The sequence below is a fragment of the Accipiter gentilis genome, chromosome 23, assembly GCF_929443795.1.
Source record: "Accipiter gentilis chromosome 23, bAccGen1.1, whole genome shotgun sequence".
Lineage (NCBI taxonomy): Eukaryota > Metazoa > Chordata > Aves > Accipitriformes > Accipitridae > Astur > Astur gentilis.
In genome coordinates, this window is record NC_064902.1 from 11,320,003 (window position 1) to 11,339,836 (window position 19,834).

At 59.1% G+C, this 19,834-nt stretch overlaps 3 protein-coding genes across 3 annotated transcripts; 2 read left to right on the plus strand and 1 right to left on the minus strand.

The window, feature by feature from the left end:
• The first annotated feature begins 102 nt into the window (after positions 1-102).
• Positions 103-5,778, plus strand: HMCES (5-hydroxymethylcytosine binding, ES cell specific). Its single transcript, XM_049826354.1, has 6 exons — positions 103-365; positions 2,238-2,381; positions 2,734-2,853; positions 3,417-3,577; positions 4,043-4,235; positions 4,649-5,778. The coding sequence occupies exons 1-6, from the start codon at positions 183-185 to the stop codon at positions 4,853-4,855; spliced, it is 1,008 nt and encodes a 335-aa protein (XP_049682311.1). The 5' UTR covers positions 103-182; the 3' UTR covers positions 4,856-5,778.
• A 1,607-nt stretch (positions 5,779-7,385) lies between these two features.
• Positions 7,386-9,884, plus strand: LOC126049643 (histone H2A type 2-B). The gene is made up of 2 exons (XM_049826360.1): positions 7,386-7,475; positions 7,551-9,884. Exon 2 carries the CDS (start codon positions 7,620-7,622, stop codon positions 7,998-8,000), a length of 381 nt encoding a protein of 126 aa, XP_049682317.1. The 5' UTR covers positions 7,386-7,475; positions 7,551-7,619; the 3' UTR covers positions 8,001-9,884.
• A 3,591-nt stretch (positions 9,885-13,475) lies between these two features.
• On the minus strand, positions 13,476-15,129 carry LOC126049641 (histone H1.10). The gene has a single exon (XM_049826357.1). The coding sequence runs from the start codon at positions 14,956-14,958 to the stop codon at positions 14,299-14,301; it is 660 nt and encodes a 219-aa protein (XP_049682314.1). The 5' UTR covers positions 14,959-15,129; the 3' UTR covers positions 13,476-14,298.
• Positions 15,130-19,834: the final 4,705 nt, after the last annotated feature.

A 19,834-nucleotide genomic window follows, 5' to 3' on the forward strand; every position in this document is an offset into this window, starting at 1 on the left:
TCCGCGCCTGTCTGACGGGGCGGGAAAGTCGCTTCCCAGCCCGCCCTCCGCCCCGGCCCCGCCCCGCCCCGCCCCGCCCCGCCCGCAGCCGCCTCCCCGGCGGGGCGGAGCGCAGCGCTCGGCCGGCCCCGTCCCACCGCCCTGCCGGGGCGGGCGGCCCGCAGAGCCGGGCGGGCGGCGGGATGTGCGGGCGGACGGCCTGCTCCCTGGGGGCCGACAACCTCCGGCGGGCCTGCGCCTACCGCGACCGGCGGGGCCGGCGGCGGCAGCCCGAGTGGATCCAGGCGGAGAGGTACCGGCCCTCGTACAACAAGGGCCCGCAGTCCAGCGGCCCGGTGCTGCTCTCCCGCCGGCACCTCCAGCAGGTACTTCCCTCCCCTCGCTTTGCAAACCGAAACGAGGGCGCCGGGGCCGCCTCCTGGCTCCGGCGGCGGCCCTCGGCCTCGGGTGGCTGCTGGCTGCCGTGTATCCCGTGGCTTCGATTCGAGGGTGGCCGAGCGGCGGGAACGGGGCTGCGCCTCCCGGGGCGGGGCGGGGCGGGGCGGTACCCCGTCCGAATTTGTGACGGCTTGCGCGGCTTCTCTTCGCTCGGCGTACGCGGCAGGTGTTGAATTTTCGAATTGCAAAGGTGTCCGCTCTTGTTAGTATTTGCGTGTTCCTAAGGAGGGCGGGGAATCGGGACCGTGCTGCCAGCGCAGCGTTGTTATTTTCTGCAAAGATTTGTATAGCAGTGATTAAGCTTGGTAGAATTTTTTCCGAAATGCCTAAAATTGCTCTGCTGGTTTTATTCTGCTTTCCTGAGGCTTTCTTTCATTTCATAATGCTGCTGAGAGTGTTCAGGTCACATTGGTAGGGGAGGGTGGAGGAAAAAGAATCTCAGCTTCAGAGCTGTAAAATAATCGCACACCTGTGGTGACCGTTATCCCGGCTAATTTAAGCCTCACCAGACCTTCCTCAGACAACCTGAGCAGCCTGTACAACTGTTTGTGCATCTCGTTTGGTTTCCGCAGAAGAGGGTGCCTGGCAAACTGCTGCTCTTTCACGTTCAGCGGGGTGAAGCTGGGTGCACTGAATTGAAACACCCCAATCTGGGCTCCCTCCGCTCTTCCTCACCTGGCAGGTGCGGCAGCGAAAGGGGCTGCTGTACTTCACAGCCGTTACCGGCACAGGGGATGGGGTGGGATGCCTCAGCGGGGCCGCTTTGGAGTGCCGTGGGCGATGCTGTCAGGCATCCTTCGTGCCCTTCTTTCCTGCCTTGCGGTCCCGCATGCCCCCGAGAGCAGCTGATAAGCTGGTGGAGCAGAGGAATACGGGGACTGGGAGCGCGATACAGGTCACAGGCAGACACCTGCTCGGTTGTGCATCACCGTTCAGCTGTTGGGGCACAGGCGCAGTGTAAGGTGCCCCTTTTTGCCACTCCTGATCTCTGGGACACTCTGGAAGACTTCGCAAAACTGGGCACATATGCTTCCCTATATATACTTACACCTGTAGTAGGTGTATATATATGTATATCTACTGCAGTTCTTTGGGAGCAAATGCCCCCCGGGGTCTCGCTCGCCCCAGCTCTGTGCTGCCTGGGGCTGGCAGCTGTGGGAAGAAAGTGAGAGCAAGTTGGGGGAGAAGTGAAAGCCACAGGCTGTTTCCATTGTCCGAAGGCAGATGATATGCAAATCACAAGGAGTGAAAGTGAACCAGATCAGCAGAAATCACGTTATTAAAATGAAGGTGAGGCTTATGCCCTGTGGGACGTTGGCCTTAAAGAGGGAAGTTTTGAGGACCTTAACACCAGCCTGACATAACTGCTTACTTAAGAGCTGGGGAGCACGCATGTCCAGGCGCTTCCCGTTGAAGAAAAACTGCATTCATTCCTCCAGAGAGTTGTTGGGCGAGCCTCACTGAGACACTTAGTTATTCCTGCAAAATATTCTTGTGCTTTCTGCTGAAGATTAATTCTTACAGGAAAGCTGTTGAGAATATGCAAAGGGTTATAATTAGTGGCTGTTTCTGCCTGGCTTGAGAGTGGCATTCCTGCAGAAGAGCAGAGGCAGATTTGGTGCTGGAGAGGCTGTGAGCCCCAGCTGAGCTCCTGGCAGAGACGCTGGCCTGTTCCCCCCCTTGCAGGGGGAGAAACTGCTTCTGCAGGGCTCCACGAAGCCCCTTTCTCAAGCTGTGGGGATGCTGTGGTCCCTGCGATGTTGCTCTGACCCGAGGTGTTTCTCTGTCTGGTTCAAAAGGATGCCGACTCCTCCGAGCGGGTCCTCATGGACATGCGCTGGGGCCTGGTTCCCTCCTGGTTCAAAAAAGATGACCCCTCCAAAATGCCATTTAATACCTCCAACTGCCGCAGTGATACCATGCTGAAGAAGTCCTCCTACAAGGTGAGTTGCTGCTGTCTTTGTGTCCAGCTTGAAGAGGTCTTGTAGTTGGCAAACCCAGAGCTGAAGCATCTCCCTTGCGGGTACCGGTCACCGTTTGCCTGCTGCACAGGGGAGTAAGTCCCTGTACTGCAGAGCTGGCAGATTTCATTAAAATAGAAGAACAGGCAAGGTTGTTGCTGGTGAAGCTCATCTTTCATTGCAGTGCTGGTGGTGGTATTTGTGCACCCCACGGGGCGGTTTAGGGGAGCCCCAAGAGGGAGCAAGCGGGCTGGGTGGTCCCAGGAGGCCCGTCCTTCCTCGCAGGCTGCCCGAGGCTGCTGTTGACCGCTCGCTTGTGCTTTCTCTCCCCCAGGGTGCTCTCCTCAAGGGCAAGCGCTGTGTGGTCCTGGCGGATGGCTTCTATGAGTGGCAGCGGCACAGTGGGGGGAAGCAGCCGTATTTCATTTACTTCCCCCAGACCAAGGACGCCATGGTACGGAGTCCCTCACCGTGTCTGAACACTTCCACCCAGTTCTGAGCCCCTACTCCCTCCAGCTGCCTTGGGAAAATCCCCCTTCCCTCCAGCTATGCCCATCTCTGGGGGTTTCTGTTTCCCAACAGGGCTCTGTTCCGTGGTGGGCTCGGCACTCTGGCATCCCTCTGCGGCCGGCGGTCCCTGCCTGGCTGTAAACGGTGCCGCAGCGTCCCTGCCGTCACGCTCGCTGCTCCCCACATGCCGGATATTTGCATGGGTGGGCAATGTGTCTCACAGGGGACCGGGCAGGGAGTTTCACTACCTCTTTCCTTTGGCCGAACTGGCGGCCGAGATGTTCAGAAGGGGAGGAGGGCTCTGGCTTGCCTGTGGGAAGATGAGGCTCCTGGCACCTCTCCTGGAGATACCTCAAATTAGTAGAAGGGCTCCTGGAAAGCCCTCAAATTAGTTCAGTTCATGACTTAGATCTGAGTCGTTGACCTGCCGCAGCACTGACAAGGCTGCGATGCTTCGGCTGCCCATGGGTCGGCACTGACCGGCGCGATGGGGCCCCTCTCCTGCAGGCCGAGGGGAAGGAGGGAGACGAGGAATGGAAAGGATGGAGGTTGCTCACTATGGCTGGGATTTTCGACTGCTGGGAGCCGCCGGCAGGAGGAGAAATGCTGTACACTTATACCATCATCACCGTGGATGCCTCCAAGGACGTGAGCTTCATCCATCACAGGCAAGTGGGAGCGGGCAAGGGGGGCTGCAGGGCAGTGGGGGGGCGAGGGAGAAAAGCCGTGCCTTTAAACACCAGTCTGGCAGCACGCAGGCAGGGAGTCCTGCCTCCTCCTGATGCCCTCAGAGTAAAATGCTACAACATTACCAGCTCGTTTCGGGTCATCAGCTCATACCCTTTCCATAAATCACCATCCTTGTGGCGGTCGGAGTTGGATCACTCTCTGGAGCTGGATCGCTCTCCGTGTGACCAGGGCCTGGCAGTCAACCCCTCTGTCTCTTCCAGCAAAGCAGCTACCTGGGCGAAGCGAATGCATGCTCTGCCTTGCAGAAGAACATCCTGCTGCTTCGGTTTCCCCCCTGCTTCCCCCCAGGCTGCCAGCTCCTTGCTAGCTTACAAGCCTGGCTTTTGCCACCCTGCTCTGCCATATCGGTGCTGGGCTCTGGCTCTGAGTGTCTTGTCCCCTAGGATGCCAGCCATCCTGGATGGGGATGAGGCCATCAGGAAATGGCTGGACTTTGCTGAAGTGCCAACCCAAGAAGCAGTTAAACTCATCCAGCCCACGGAGAACATCATTTTCCACCCAGTGTCCACCTTTGTCAATAGTGTCCGCAATAACACACCCGAGTGTCTCGCACCCATCGAGCTGGGAGCCAAGAAGGTGAGTGCTGGTGGGCGCTTGGCAGGGGAGAGCTTGGCCACGGTGACGTCCCTGAGCAGGGACGGTTCTGCCCGGCTGCAGGAGGGGCTGCAGCAGGCAGCGTCTGCAGGGCATGCCTGTGCTTGATGCTGGAGTGCAGAGCCCCGAACAGATTCCCTTCCCTCCGCTTCCAGAAATAAACTGTCACCCTATGCCAGGATTTCTCTGCCAAATGAGGCAAATTCCATGTGAAATGGGGCTTGGAACAAGCCTGTTCCAAGCAGCCTGGGGAACCTCCTGCAGATGTGCCTGATTGCAGGCAGGGCCGTTGCTCCAGCCTCCGCAACCCGCTCTGGAGCAGCTCTTGCAGTCGGCTGCCTGCCCTCCTCTCGCCGTGCTGCTGACTTCTCTCACGCTGTCCTTTATCTCTCCAGGAGGTCAAAGCCACCCCAAGCAGCAAAGTGATGCTGAGCTGGTTAAAAAACTCCCAGGAGGGCTCTCCCCAGAAGAAAGAAAATGATTTGCCCAGGTGGACAAGTCAGTTCATCCACAGCCCTTCGCCCAAGAAAACCAGTGCAGATATCCTGCAGCAGTGGCTGGGGAAGGAGGGAGAGCCGGCTGCGAAGAAGCGCAAGGCTTAGGCACCAGCTGGGATGGCTGGCCATCCTTTTTCCTCCTGATTTTCCTAAGCAGAACGAGGAAGGTTTTTTGGAAGGCTTTGCAGACCGGTGTTGAGATTCTCCAAGCCTCTCAGTGTTGATCCAATGCTCTAGGTTGTTGTCTCTGTTCTTCGTGTTTTGTTAAAGGTTATGGCTTTGTCTTGTGCTGACAGGAGTGAATATAACCTGCTGGCCTCCCTCCCTGCCAGTCACTTGTGCCAAGTGGAGATAAAGCCCTGAGAAGCATCTCAGCCTGCCAGGGAGGAGTAGCTTCTGCCTTCTGACAGTGTTTGTCATGTCATGTCTCCTTCTGTTTTCTCTTCTTTTCCCTTTGTTTTGGTATTAAACTGATACCTCTTTTCCATTTAATTCCATATTGATTCTGTACAAATACCTTTCTAATACTCTCGCCCTCAAAAGACGGCTGCGGTACAGAGGAACATGCAATAAATACTAGGAGGAAACCCCAAGCTGGGAATATCTGCCAGAGTCATCCCACTCTGCAAGCAGTGTTGCCACGTGCATTCGTAGCTCCTAAACAGAGAGATGTTTAAGCAGCGCCTGGGAGGAACTGGACTTTGCTTGGGTTTCCCTGCGGGCAGTGGGGTAGGACAGCATGTCTTGGTCACGTTGTTTGTACAATCATTTTGTTAATGGGATTTGAAGACTTAGAGAGGATTTTCTTGATCTGTGGAGGGATGTGCTCTGCCTTGTTCATAAAGGTCGTTCATTAAAGCCCAGATAACCAAAGTGCCATTACAGAACAACATAGGGCAGTTGTTTTTGAGGTCAGGGATTTTTTAAACAGAGCCAGATGTTACAGACAAAAAGCCTTACATAGTGGGACCCTTGCTGGAAAGCAGTACTTCATTTTTATTGGAAAAAATAAAATGGGATTAACAGGTTGACTGTGCAGTGCCCTTGTCTGTGTGCATGTCTGTGTCCCCCTTGCCCACCACGGCCCCATTGCTCCTGTTTCGCGGGCAGAGCTCGTATCTCTTCTCCCATGTGCTGAGGGACAGACCAGCTACCCGCTGCTGAACTCTCAGGGTACTGGCACAGCCGTGTTGCTGGGCCATTTCCATTTGCCAGTGGAAAATATTCCCTTGGGATTCATTCTGGGGCTCCTCTTGAATGATCTGTCCCTGGGGAGCTGCAGGGGCAGCCATAGCTGGGGCTTATCCCTGGGGAGGGACAGCGGAGCTGGGGCAGGAGCCGCGGGATGGGCACAGGGGTTGACCTGAGCGCTCTCGGAGCCAAATCTGTTTCTGAATCCCTCGCGTGCCACGCAGGCAGCTGAGCCCAGAAGGTCTCCTGGCTTATGGGAAGCTGGGGTGGGATTAGGATTTCCAGCCAGAAAGCCTGTTACTAGCTGGCTCCTTATCGCTCCCACAGTGACTTGAGGCAAGCGAGTCGCTGCATTAGCAGCTCCTGGCAGAATAAATAGGTCTTCAGGCACTGGGGCTGTCACCTCAGTGCCTGTCCCTGCAGGAGCCACAAGGGAGGTTTCTCTCCCTACCTGGCCATCAGTCCTCCAGGGTGAGCAGCTCAGCTGCCCTGGCTTGGTCGGTGCTAACTGCAGATCAGGCTTTTCCAAAGGTCACCGGCTCATCTCAAATTCTTTTCAGGTCTCCAGTTGCTGTGGAAGGAGTGAAGATGCTGAGCACGAGTGGGGGATGCTTACCTTTCCCTGCTCTGGGGAACATAATCCTTCCCTGGGGAAGGCAGGGGCGATGCAAAGACGCAGGGTAGAGATTATCTCCCTCCAGGCTGTGAGCAGCAGCAGCACTGAAAAAAACCCTACGCTGAGGGTTTAATGAGGAGGTGTTATTGCTGAACTACACCACCTTTAAACAGGAGCCTGGCTGCTCGCCCAAGGCCGTTTGCAGCGGTTGCTCCTACGTGGCAAGGAGATAACTGCGCTCAACCCGGCATGACCTGGCTCCAAAAGCTGGCTTGGGAGCAACTTTCCTCCTTCATGCATTGATACTCTGGCAAGGGAGGGCAGCGCTCGCTGCGGGAGGGAGGGGATCCTCCGGGGGGGGCGGGGAACCCCCCGACGGGTTCCCCCCCGGAGCATCCCCCCCCGCCCGCAGGCCCTGGCATCCTCCCAGGAGAGGCATCCCGCTGCCCGGCGAGGGGGCTATGGCTTTGGATAAGGCAGAAGGGGGCAGCCGGTGAGGAGCAGCGCTGCCGGGACACCCACAGCAGCTCCGGCCAAACCCTTCGGGCCCGGCGCAACCTGGAAGGAGCTACCGGGGTGTGGGGGAGCGCTGGCTGCGGCCGGGCTTGGCCGGTTGGGAGCCGGGACACCCCCCCCGCCCCCCTCCCACTCCTCCCCGGAGCAAGGGGCAGAGCCGGGTCGCTCCCCGCCGGGCGCTGCCCTCGGCGCCGGCCCCACAGCAGAGCCGGGGCGCTGCGAGCCCTATGCAAATCAGGGATCGAGGCGACGACCAATCGGCGCCGCGCCGGCCGCGGCGGTAACCAATGGGGAGAGGCGGGCGGTGGGGCGGGCAGGGATATCCGCGGCGCGGCGGCGGCGGCGCTGGCAGTGCGGCGGCGGGCGGCGCGCAGGGCGGAGCGGGAGCGGCGGCGGCTGCGGGTAAGGGCGTGCGCGGCAGCGGCGGGCGGGGACCTGGCCCGGCGGCGCGGTGTAACGGCGTTTATCTCCCTGCAGGCGCCGGGACCGTCTGTGCGGGGCGCTTCTTGGGAGGCGGCGGCGGCGAGGGGCCGCTGCCTGCCGGCCATGTCGGGCCGGGGCAAGTCCGGTGGCAAGGCGCGGGCCAAGGCCAAGTCGCGCTCGTCGCGGGCCGGGCTGCAGTTCCCCGTGGGCCGGGTGCACCGGCTGCTGAGGAAGGGTAACTACGCGGAGCGGGTGGGCGCCGGGGCGCCGGTGTACCTGGCGGCCGTGCTGGAGTACCTCTCGGCCGAGATCCTGGAGCTGGCGGGCAACGCGGCCCGTGACAACAAGAAGACGCGCATCATCCCGCGGCACCTGCAGCTCGCCATCCGCAACGACGAGGAGCTCAACAAGCTGCTGGGCGGCGTGACCATCGCCCAGGGCGGCGTCCTGCCCAACATCCAGGCCGTGCTGCTGCCCAAGAAGACGCAGAGCTCCAAGAAGTGAGCGCTGCCCCCCCCCCCCCGCCCCTCCCCGGCCCCCTTCTCACCGCTGCCCTACCTCCCGTCCCAATGGGGCTGGGGTTTCCTTTCCTGCCCCCCAGCCCGGGCTGGGTGGTGAGCCCTGGCAGCATCCTGCCAGCCCCCCACTAGCCCCCCAGCCTGGGCTGCAGTGGGGTGCTGGGGGAGCATGGGTGAGGTCAGGCCCTACTTGTGCCCCTACCCTGCCCCTCTTTCCTCTGGAAGAAGTGTTCTTGGAGGCAGCTGGATCATGGCTGTTAGCGGTGGTGGCATCTGGAACCGTATAGTTGGGTCATGGTGCAGAGCTGCTGGTAGCTGCTGAGGATTGATTTGGCTGGCGGGGGGATGGACACAGGCAACCCTGGCTGCCTCTCCCCTCTGCCAGCCCTGGGGGCTGTGCAGGGCCCACCCCCAACTGGCCCTGCTCGCCCTGGTGAGAGGATGGGACTCACTGCTGCTGTGCGCCCCCCCCTCCCCCTCCCCCATCCCCAGCAATGCCATCCAGGCCGCACTGCAGTGAGGAGGGCAGGGGGCTGGAAAATGTGAAAAGGAGGAAAAGTTTCTCCGCTGGCAAGAAGTGACTGTTAGTCTTAGTTTTGTTCATGGTAAAGCTAGCGCATTGCCTACTGTAAAGAAGCTCTGGTCCTATTTATTTTAAGGTCTCTTATTTTGGGGTACCTCCCTGCGAAGTCACCTTCCTGCAGCTCCCTGTCTCGGTGGGTGCTGGAGGACTTGGTGGTCCCACATTCTGTGGGTCCAGCTAGTGGGGTGGGGTGGAAGCTGCGGTGACAAATCCCCTCGGAGAGCGTCGCAAGGTCAGGCGCCCGCCGGGAGCGGGAGCTGCCATCTTCTGCCGTGGCTCCCCTCCTCTCCTGGCTGCAGAAGCCCTTCGTCCCACTGAGAGCTACCCTGTGCCCTGGTTGCACTTCTGGAAATGACAAACTGTGTCTTTTTTTGTTGTTGTTTGTTTGTTCAACACTATTTCTGGTTCTGAGAAATAAAGTGATGATGATATCTGTTAACTGTAACCCTCTATGGATTAATATTTCTTTTTAAAAACAACCCTAGAGTTTGTATTAAAACCCACTTTTAGCTAGTACTGTATTTATTTAATGGCTGTGGATAATGTGCGAGCATGGGGGCAGGCTAGCTGTCCCATGACACCTGGAATAGCTGATGCAGAGACAGCTTTCCTCGCTGCCCAGAGCAGCCCGCTTCTGTGGAGGCTGTGATAGTCGTGTGCATGCAGCAGTATCTAGGCAATCGGACCGTAGACCTTCATAACTTGTTTTTTAAGTAAAAAAAAAAAAAAAAGAGCAACTTCTATTTATGTGCTGTAAGTAGCATGTGTTCAACCTATTGAATCAGCTGTTAATTTTGTGGATAAAGTAACTTACCCTGGCTCTGAGTTTATTATCTAGAGTAGATGAACCTGGATGCCTGTGAACTGGTTTTATTAAGGGGTTTTTCACTCTGTTGTGGAATGTGGAAGCAGTGTATTCATTAGTGTCGCGCTAATGGGGGTGCAGATGTGTCCTGCGGCTATGCTGGGGTACCCTGACCTCGGGTGGGTGGGGGGCAGCAGGGCACAGCCCTGCTGCTGTGGCACAGACCCTCTGGGATCTCTCTTCTTCCTGTAAAGTGACTGTTACCGTTGGTGACGTGGGGACGAGGGGTTTCCTTTCTGCTGCCCAGTGCAGTGGTTGACGTGTCTGTATCCGAGTGTCTTGTTCTCTCCCTCTCGTTTTCTCCAGGACCAGCGTTCTGTACAACCCAAGAGTGCTTTGTATTTCTTAGAAAAATACAGAACTTGTGATACTGAAAAGAACGGTGCAAACCCAATATGTGATTAAACTGGTTCCCTGTTGAATGCTGTTGAATGTGCTGTGTCTTGTCACCTCACCAAACCTGCTGAATCTGGCAGCGGTATGCAGGAGGAGGCTCTCTGGTGGCGGCTTGGTGTCTGGGCTCGGTTTTCTCCAAGCAGGGCAGGACTAGTAAAACACCAGGTCTAGCCTGGCAGTGGTCCTGCTTGCCCTTCACTCAGACAAATAGTCTTTTACCTGTCCCTGGGAGCAGATACAACCCTTCTCCAGCTCTTCTCCCCACCATGGGAATGCCACATTGCCCAGTTGCTCTGTCACCAGCGCCAGGAAGACTTGAGCTGCCCCTGGGCTGGGAGCAGCAGAGGAGGAGTGAGGCTGGACCCAGGACCCTCCCCCAGTGCTGGAGGTACTTTCCCCACCTGATGGGCTGGCCCAGGACCCTCGAGGTGACCTTGCAAGCAAATAGGCAGAGATGGGCTTCTGGAGGTCAGATGGGAAAAGTTGATCCTGAGGCAGAGGGAGGAGGCCTGGAGATACAGGGCTGTTTCTTACTGCGAAACCTTCTCCCTTTGTTGGACGTCTGGTTTGCTGTCCTGGTGTTTGGTGTGCAAGCCAGAGTTGCTCTCCGCTTGGGTTTGTGGGAGGGAGGGTTGTGGGAAGCTTAGACTACTTCCAGTGCAGTCAGGGTTGGGTGCTGGCAAGGTCTGTGCTGGGCTGTGGAAGGTGTAGGTCAGGACTGGAGCTGCTGGGCTGGTCTCTATAGGGCAGTATGCTGCCTTCTGCCCTACCAGACCTGCTGTCCAAACTCATGTGGGGCTGAGCAGCTCTGTAGCCACCTGAGCTGCTGTGTGGCTCTGCCCAGGCTGGTGGGGTGATGGCTGCAGCTATAACTAGGAGTTGGTGGCACATGTGGTGCCCTTGGCACAGAGCTCCAGCTGGGTTCTGAACTTCCTCTGCTGGCTGGGAAGGCTGGGCTGTTGCAAAGCGGACCGAAGGAAATCTTGTCTGTCTCGCCAAGCGTTGCTAAAGGGCTTGGCCTTTATCACCTCTGAAACTTAACATCTGAACATTGTCATGACCAGCAGAGTGGAAGTCTTGGTCTTTATTAGAAAGCTGGAATGGACTTTGTCACCTTCAATCCTGCAGCTCCAAAGATGGGTCTTGCAGCTTTTTGGAGCAGTGTTGCTAGTCCTGGCTCTTGTGAATGCTTCATAGCATCAGAGCAGTTGAGCTCATAAAATGTGAAGGACTTGGCTGAGTAGAGCCTTCCCAGAGGTCATGCAAGCCTTAAAGGGTGCCTGTTAGTCTGATTCCCTTGAGGAGAGGGCAGGGGGGCTGCAGGGCACTTCCCCGGCCTCCTCTTGGGTGAGATATCTTGGGCAAGGTAAGAATGGACCTGGAACTGAAGCTGTCTGCTGTAGGAGGCTGCTGTGCATATTGCCATGTGCAGCAGAGTCTCCACCAGCTGTGTACCTCAGCTCTGGGACTGGCTGCGTTTGGGGGGTGAGACTGGAGTCACTGGCCCTTGGAAGTCCTTGGGCCTTGGGTTTCTCTCCAGAGCCTGGCCCTCACAGCTGGCAGCACCCATGGGAGCTCACTCGGGGATGCTCTGGCATCACAGCTCCTGCCAGTCAACCTGTGAAGTAAGATGCTGACAGCCCTTCTGACCGAGAGGTGAGGGCTCCAGCTAGACCTGCGTGCTCTGTCACCCTGATGGAGGCTTGCAGCCTTCCCTCTGCCTTCACCTGCCCAGTACCTGCCTACAGGAATGCCACCGGCAGTTTACCTTTGAGGTAATGTTCCTTATCAGTCGAGCAGTTTGCCTTGCACTTCGATGCCGAGGGCAGAGGAGTGGGGAGACCCCTCTGCCTGCAGCCGTGTGTGCTCCAGCCTGAAGCGTAACGCTGCTGCTGCTGCCTGTGAGACCAGCCAGACCTCGGTGGTGGCTTCGGCATCCCCTCCAACCCTTTGAAACCTGCAGTGTCATCTATTGACTAAGGGGACAACTGCAGGTCGGTGCTGGAATGCAGCAGCTCTCTCCCAGTACCTGAGGTTGCTGGCAGGTGCTCAAGCTTGGTGTGGGACTTGCATGGGCAGTGAGATGATGGCTGGCCTGACCTGGCAGCTGCCTGTCCTAAGAATAAACCCAGAGAGAGCCTGCAGCCTCCCAGAAGCAGAACATTGCTGGTCTCCTCCAGAGGCACAGCTGGACTCTCTTGCTGAATTTACCTGATGGACCTTTCTTCAGGGAGTAAAACTTGTTTCCCTTCTCCCTGCTTGCGCTCCCAGGGGCACAGGGATAAAGGAGCTGCACAGGGACTGGGCCCTGGAGGAAGGAGGGCAGCTCCTTTCCCGGGAGTGCTAAAGGGCCCTGCTGTCACCTGGGGTTGTGGCTGTCCCCAAGCAGCCCCTGGCTTCTGTCCCTCTGTCCCCTCCTCATGGGGACCTTGTGTGCTGGGCTGATCTGTGCTCTGCTCCCTGGGGCACAGATGCTCTGGTGCTCACGGCACCTCAGAGGGGCTGTCAGCAGGTCTGGTGTGATGCTCCTGCTTGATGTTGTCCTCCCTCGCTGCTGAGCAGGACCCTGGGCTGAGGCTGTTACTGATGGCTTGGGTGACAGCCAGACTGGCCCAAGGGCAGCGCTGCTGTGGGCTTAACCGCAGCTGACCCGTGAGGTACAGTGCTGCTGCAAACACCTCCTCCCACCCTCCCTGTGGAGAGCAACCAGGGGGGCTCCTTTCCCCTTCTGCAACCCCAGTAGAAGTGGAGGGTCCGTGGCGTGCGGTGGGTGATGAGCGTGGAGCCCTGTGCTCCTTGCAGCGAGGCAGAACAAGATGGCCCAGATCCCTGGCAGGGCTTTATGCAACCTCGCTGGTGTGAGCTATAAATAGGCACAGCCATGGAGGCGAGGGGTGGCTCTGCGGGGTGTGCGATGGGCCTCCGCTCCCAGTGCCTTCCTCGTGCTGTCTGTCACTCCTGCCCGCAGGCGTGTGCACAGCAGGAACCCCAGCTCCTGCGGGAAAAGCTCCCCGCAGCTGGGGCTTGAAGAAAGGGATGGAGGTGGGGGTGCACCCTGGGAGATACCCCCCCCACCCTGGGTAGGGTGGGAAGCCAGATGCTGACTGGGGGGTGTGGGGGGGGTGTCTATTCTGCAGGGTACCCCCCCCAGGGGTACCCCTTCACCGCAGCCGGCATTGCATGTGTGTGTGGTGTTCCCCCCCTGCATTGTGCAGGGAGATCAGCCGACTGCAGCCGCACAGGGACTGCTCTCCTCCCCAGCCTCAGTGGCAGGGGAATCCTCGCTCCTCTCCCCCTGCCCTTCCCACTAGGCGCGGTGCAGGTCCCCCCCTTCCCCGGGGGGAGGCAGGGCGCGCAGGCGGGAGCTGTGCCGCAGCCCCCCTGGGCCAGCTCTGGCGCATCAACATCTGGACAGCCTCTGGGCAGCAGGGCTCCCCCCCCCTCCCCCCGCCCTTCCCTCCGTGGGGACCAACGCAGCACGGCCCGGCCCTCCTGCCTCGCCCCCGGCCCTCTCCACCCGCTCCCCCGGTGCCTGCAGGGAGCACACGACAGCTCGACATTTTTTAACAATTTATTGGAAACGACGATAAATGAAAAGAAAAAAAAAAAAAAACCACGGAAACAAAAAACCCACCCTCCCCTCCCCAAAAAATAACCGAAACCAACCCAAAACCGATTAAAAAAAAAAAAAATTAAAGGCCATTGAAGATGCGACCTGAACCGGCGGCCCGAAGCTTCCCCCCCCCCCCCCCCCAAGGCTGTCCCGCCAGGGGGCGGGCGGCCGCCCTCGAGCACCGCCCTAACGAGCGCCCCGACGCCGCGGTAGCCAATTGGCGCCCAACGGGCCCGTTGCCATGGCGCCGGGGGGCCGGGAGCCAATAGGGGGCGCCGTGGCTTTTCGAAATCGCTGCGAGCAGGCACGGTGCGCCCGGCGGGAGGGGCGGGGCGGGGGCGCGGAGCGGGCCCGGGCGGCGGGAGCCGGCCCACGTGGCGCGGGGGGCAGCGGGGGCGCCGCCGCAAAATGGCTGCTATGGAAACCGGGCGGGAAAAAACCCTGTAAAGCACCGGGGAAACGGGGGAGGGGGGGGGCGGAGGGGGGGAAGGGGTCGGGAACCGTCTACACGCGGGGAGGGGCACGGCCGAAAACAAAAGGGCGCGATCGGGGAGAAGCCGCGGGGGACGGGGGGGACGGGGGGGGGGGGGGGGAGAAAAGGAGGGGGGATGGAAAAAATAAGGCGTCGGAGAAGGGGAAAGGGGGCTGGGGCAGCCGCAGCCCCGCTCACCGCGCACGGCGGCGGCTGCGGAGCCGAGTCAGCAACACAAAGACAAAGCGGGTCCCCTGGGGTCCGTCCTCAGAGCAGTCTGTGCCGCGGGGCTCTCAGTCCGGGGCGGGGGGGGGGGGGGGGGGGGGGGCGGCGGGGGGCTCCCTGGGCCCCGCTCTCATGCCTTCCTGCTCTTGAGTGCCTTGGGCTTTGCGGACTTCTTCACCTTCTTGCCCCCGGGGGACGCGGCTCCCTTCTTGGTGGCCTTCTTGGCTTTGCCCTTGTCCTTCTTCGCCGCCGCGCCGCTGGCTCCCTTCTTGTGGGATTTCTTCTCGGGCTTCTTGCTCTTGGCCGCCGGCTTCTTCTCCGCCCGCCGGGACGTGGAGGCCGTCGCCTTCTTGTGGGACTTATGGGCGCTGCTGCCCGCGCCCCCGTCGCCGCCGCCTTCCAGCTTCTTCCTGTTGAGCTTGAAGGAGCCGTTGGCGCCGGTGCCCTTGACCTGGAGGAGCGTGTCGTTCTGCACCAGCGCCTTGATGGAGTACTTCAAGTAGGTCCTGCCGTTCTGCTGGTCGAACCAGGCCACCTTCTTGGCCTCGTTGTAGATCTTGGCCAGCGAGGAGCCATTGCGCTCGCCCAGCTTGCGGATCGTCTCCACCACCAGCTGGCTGTATTTGCCAGGCTGGTTCTTCTTCTTGTTGTTCTTCTTCTTCTTCGACGGCGACAGCGAGGAGCCGCCGCCGCCTTTCGCCTTCTTAGCGGCCGCTTTCTTCTCCGGGGCGAGCGGCACCTCCTCCGCCTCGGTCAGGGGCAGATCGGCTTCTTCCAGCTCCACCGACATGGTGCCGCGGGGGGCGCGGGCCGCAGGACGGAGGCGGGGGCGGGCAGGGGGAGCCGCGGCGTGGCGGAGGCCTGGCGCGGCGCGCTGCTCTCTATCTCCGCTCGGCTCCGCGCCGCCGCCGCCGCGCTCTGGTGGGGCGGGCGCCGCCGCCGCCCTTTATATGGGCGCGGGGCGGACCACGTTGAGAACAACAACAGCCTGGTCCGCCGCCAGCTCCAACTTGTGCTTCTTGGGGCCCTTTCGCGGGGCTCCCGCGCCGCCGCCGGGCCCCCCCGCGCCGCCCCGCCCGCCCGGTGCCCCGCGCCCCGCCGCCCCCCAGCCCGCCGCCGCCCCCCCGCCCCCCGCCGCGCGCCGCCCGCCGCCCCCCGCCGCGATTTCGGGGGCGCGCCCGGCGCGGCGGCGGGAGCGAGGAGGGGGGCGCCCGGCGCGGCGGCGGCTGGGGACCCGCGGCGGCCCCCCCGCGCGTCGGGGTCGCCGCCGCCCGGTGCCCAAGAGGGGCCGCCGCGGGGGGGGGGAGGCGGCGGGCGGCGGGGGGCGGCGGCGGCGGCGCTGGCCCCGGGTTCTCCGGAGGGAACTAACACAGGCGACGCCCTCCCGCGGCCGCCGGCAGCAGCGCGGAGACGCCGCGCCGAGGCCGGGGGTCCCCGCCCCGGCGACGGGGGCCGGCCCCCCCACCGACCCCCAGCGCCGCGGCCACCCGGACGGGGCCTCCGAGGGGGGGGGGGGGGGGGGAAGCCCTGCGTGTCCGGTGCCGCGCCCCACCCCCCCCACCCCCCCCCCCGGTGGGCATCGCCCCGCAGCGGAGGGTGCGGGCAGCGCGGCGGGTGTAGGTGGGCTGGCGGTGGGGGGACCCCCGGCTTGGCACAGTGCGGGGGGGGGGGGGGGGGGGGTGGATCGCTGCCGGCCCTGCACGCCGCTGGGGGGGGGGTGTGTGTGTGTGTGTGCTCCTAGCCCCGCTGCAGGCCGCAGTTCTGCATCGGCTGGTGGGGGGGGGGAGCAGCAGCGGTGCTATAAACCCCCCCAAATACCCCACCCCCACCCCAAAATCCCACCGGGGGAACGAGCCTTCCCGGGGGGCGGTTCCCAGGGGGCGGGTGTGCACAACGCCCCCCCCCCTTGCAAAGCCCCTCGGCCGGGCCTGGAGGAGCCCCTCTCCCCCCCCTCCCCCGCACCCGGGAGTGGGATCCGTGTGTCCCCGCCGTGGGGGGGGGGGGCGAGGGCTGTGAGTGCGCAGGGGGACCCCCCGCAGCCGGCACGGGGGGGGGGGGGGGCCGCCGGGGCCCGCAGGCCTGTGCGGGGACCCGGGGCACACGCACAGGCGTGCACCCCCCCCCTGCACACGCACACCCCCCCCCGCACACGCACACACATGCACACGCACACGTACACACCCGCACGCACTCTCGCACCCCGCCCCCTGCCCACGCACGCCGCGCCGAGCCCGCACAGCCCCGCCGCCTCCCCTTCCTCCTCCTCCTCCTCCTCCTCGCCCCATCCCCCGGCTCCTTTCCGCCATTTCCCTCGCCCGGGCCCCCCGCCGCCGCCGGAGGGGACGAGCTCCTGCTGCCCGCGGTGCTGGGGGTCCCTGGGGCCGCCCGGGGCCGGATCCTGCCCGGTCGTGCCTGCCCCCCCCCCCCCCCCCCCCGCGTCCTGCAGCGGGGTGTCCTGGCCCGCTCCCTGCCCCCCCCCCTCCCCACGGGAGACACAAGCCCCGTAATAGTGGGGTTCACCCCCCCCCCCCCCATAGCAGCCGTGGCCGGGCACCCCTGTGATGAGTTGTGTCCGGCCTCTGGGAGGTGCGAGGCACTGGGGCAGAAGGGGGGGCTTCGGCCCGGATGGGTGCAGGGGGCCCTGGGTGTACCGGGGAGGGGGCCGTGGCCCCGGGACCACCCCCCCCCAGCGGGAGCCCCTCGGCCCTGAGGTGGGCAGCATTGCATGCCCACCCCCGGGATGCGGCACCCACCCGCCCCAGCTGCAAGGGGGGGGGGGGGTAGGATGTGTAATGTATAGATGCGTGTGCGTGTGGGGAACGTGCAAACGTGTGTGTGTGTGTAGATCTAATGCTGTAACCAAATGGAAACTTCCAGCTAAGCTGGCTATATATTATGGTTGTGTAGGGGGAGCGTGTATGTCATGTATATTAGATATATCTAATATGTAATAGTTATTATTTATTGTAATAGCTGTACGTAATTTTAAAAGAAACGTAAGTGCACGCATACCTATAAACACATAGGTATGTATTTTTTAAATATTGACCTAAGGCAAATGTACGTGGGTGGGTGGGGGTGTGAGAGAGGCCGGGCAGCGCAACGCTCTCGCACACGTCTGCGTGGCCGTGAGCGCGTGCGGCACCCACCCTGAGTGAACCCCCCCAGCCCCGCAGGCGCAGAGCCCCCGGGGTGTCTGGGTGGGTGCTCCTCTCCCTTCCCCCCCCCAAAGAGGTGGTAGGCAACAGAACGCACATGTATGAGTATATGAAGATATAAATATTTGAATAAAATATATGGGGGGAGGCTGCGTGTGTGTGTATGTGTGCTTCTCAGAGAGGGAGAGACACAGAGACTGGGAGAAAGTAGCCCCAGCACACACACGCATTCTCTCCCTATATGTACATATATACTTATATAGACACAGAGAGCGAGTCTTGTTCACGTACACACTTCTCTCGTATACATATGTAAGAGAGCTCTTCACACATACATGCTCCTCTCACATGCTCTGTATATGCATATATACATGTATACTGGGAGTAAGCTGTTCTCACACAATCACTCTTGCTATATATACACACATATATAGGCAGATATGCATACGTATTTATAGAGACACACTTCTCACACACTTCTATCTAGGTGTATATATATGCATATATATATGTACAGAGAGACTGAGAGGTGCACACACAGTTCTCTGTCAGTATATATGCCTATATATGTATATAGGCATATATAGAACTGGGGGGGGGGTGAGAGAGTGAGTGCATGCTCTCATTACACACACACACATACATGTATGCATATATACTTATATGGGAGTGAGAGACCTGTTCTTTCTCACACACACCCTTCTCTCTCAACCTCTCTATATATGCACATATACACACACACACTGAGAGAGCAAACGTGGTATTTCACAACACACACACACTACCCCCCCCCCCTTGATATATAGAATTGCATTTATACATCTATACTTAGCTGTTTATGCACAAATACATACACAGTATTCTCTCTCGCTAGATACTTATATGCATAGATACATACATACACAGAGTGAGCGAGAGCTGGTCACAGGTTATTCTCTTACTGTCTCTATAAAGATATATATTCATATATACTTGAGAAAAAGAGCGAGAGCTATTCTCGCTACTTTTACACACACACGTTTTCTATCATTCTCTTTCTCCCCACCCCATATACATGTATAATCTCTGGGGTGCATAAATGTATGCATATATAGATGTGTGCGTGTATGTATTTTCTCTCTGTATGGATGAGAGCAGAGCAAGAGTTTTTCTCACACACACACAATATTCTTTCTATATAGATGCATATATACATGTATACTTACATATATACAGACTGTTCACACATAATTCTTTATATATGCATATATACATATATAATTAGAGCACTGCTTACACAAACACGCACTGTTCTCTCTCCATATATGGTGCATATGTATCTATATACTGAGATGTTCTCACACACACAGTACTCCTTTCTCTTGCTGTATGTATACATATATGCATATATACTCTATATACAGAGTTGTTCATACATGTAATTCACTACATATACAGGCTTAAGGAGAGAGCTGTTCCCACACTGTTGTCTTGCTATACAAACACACACACACGTATGTGTGTATACAGAGGGGGAGAGCTGTTCCCACATGTAATTCACTACATGTATATACATATATATATATACACACTTAGGGACAGAGTTGTTCATACGAATTCTATGTGCTATATACACCTCATATATATATATATACACACACGTCTATATACAAAGAGAGCACACTGTTCTCACACAAAAACACCCCCCCCATATGCATCTATACGTATATACACACCCACATGTGCATATATACTGTATATATGTGTATATATACAGACCGCGCTGTTCTCAAACACACAATTCCCTCACTACGTATTTATACATACATGTGTACTTAGGGAGAGAGCGAGCTGTTCACACACACACAATTCTCTCATTATATATAAATATACGTATCTAGAGGCATATATGCCTACATACTTATATAGAATCATAGAACGAATCATAGGATGGTTTGAGTTGGAAGGGACCTTCAAGATCATCTAGTCCCAAGCCCCCTGCCATGGGCAGGGACACCTTTGACTAGACCAGGTTGCTCCAAGCCCCGTCCAACCTGGCCTCGAACACTGCCAGGGATGGGGCAGCCACAGCCTCTCTGGGCAACCTGTTCCAGTGCCTCACCGCCCTCACAGGGAAGAACTTCTTCCTTGTATCTAAGCGAAAGCCATTACCCCTTGTCCTATCACTAGATGCTCTTGTAAAAAACTCCCTCTCCACCTTTCTTGTAGGCCCCCTTTAGGGACTGGAAGGCCACTATAGGTACTGGAAGGCCTTTATAAGGTCTGCCCAGAGCCTTCTCTCCTCCAGGCCGAACAACCCCAACCCTCTCGGCCTGTCTTCACAGGAGAGGTGCTCCAGCCCCATGGTCATCTTCATGTCCCTCCTCTGGACTTGCTCCAACAGGTCCATGTCCTTCTTATGTTGGGGGCCCCCGAGCTGGATGCAGTACTCCAGGTGGGGTCTCACCAGAGTGGAGCAGAGGGGGAGAATCAGCTCCCTCATCCTGCTGGTCACGCTTCTTTTGATGC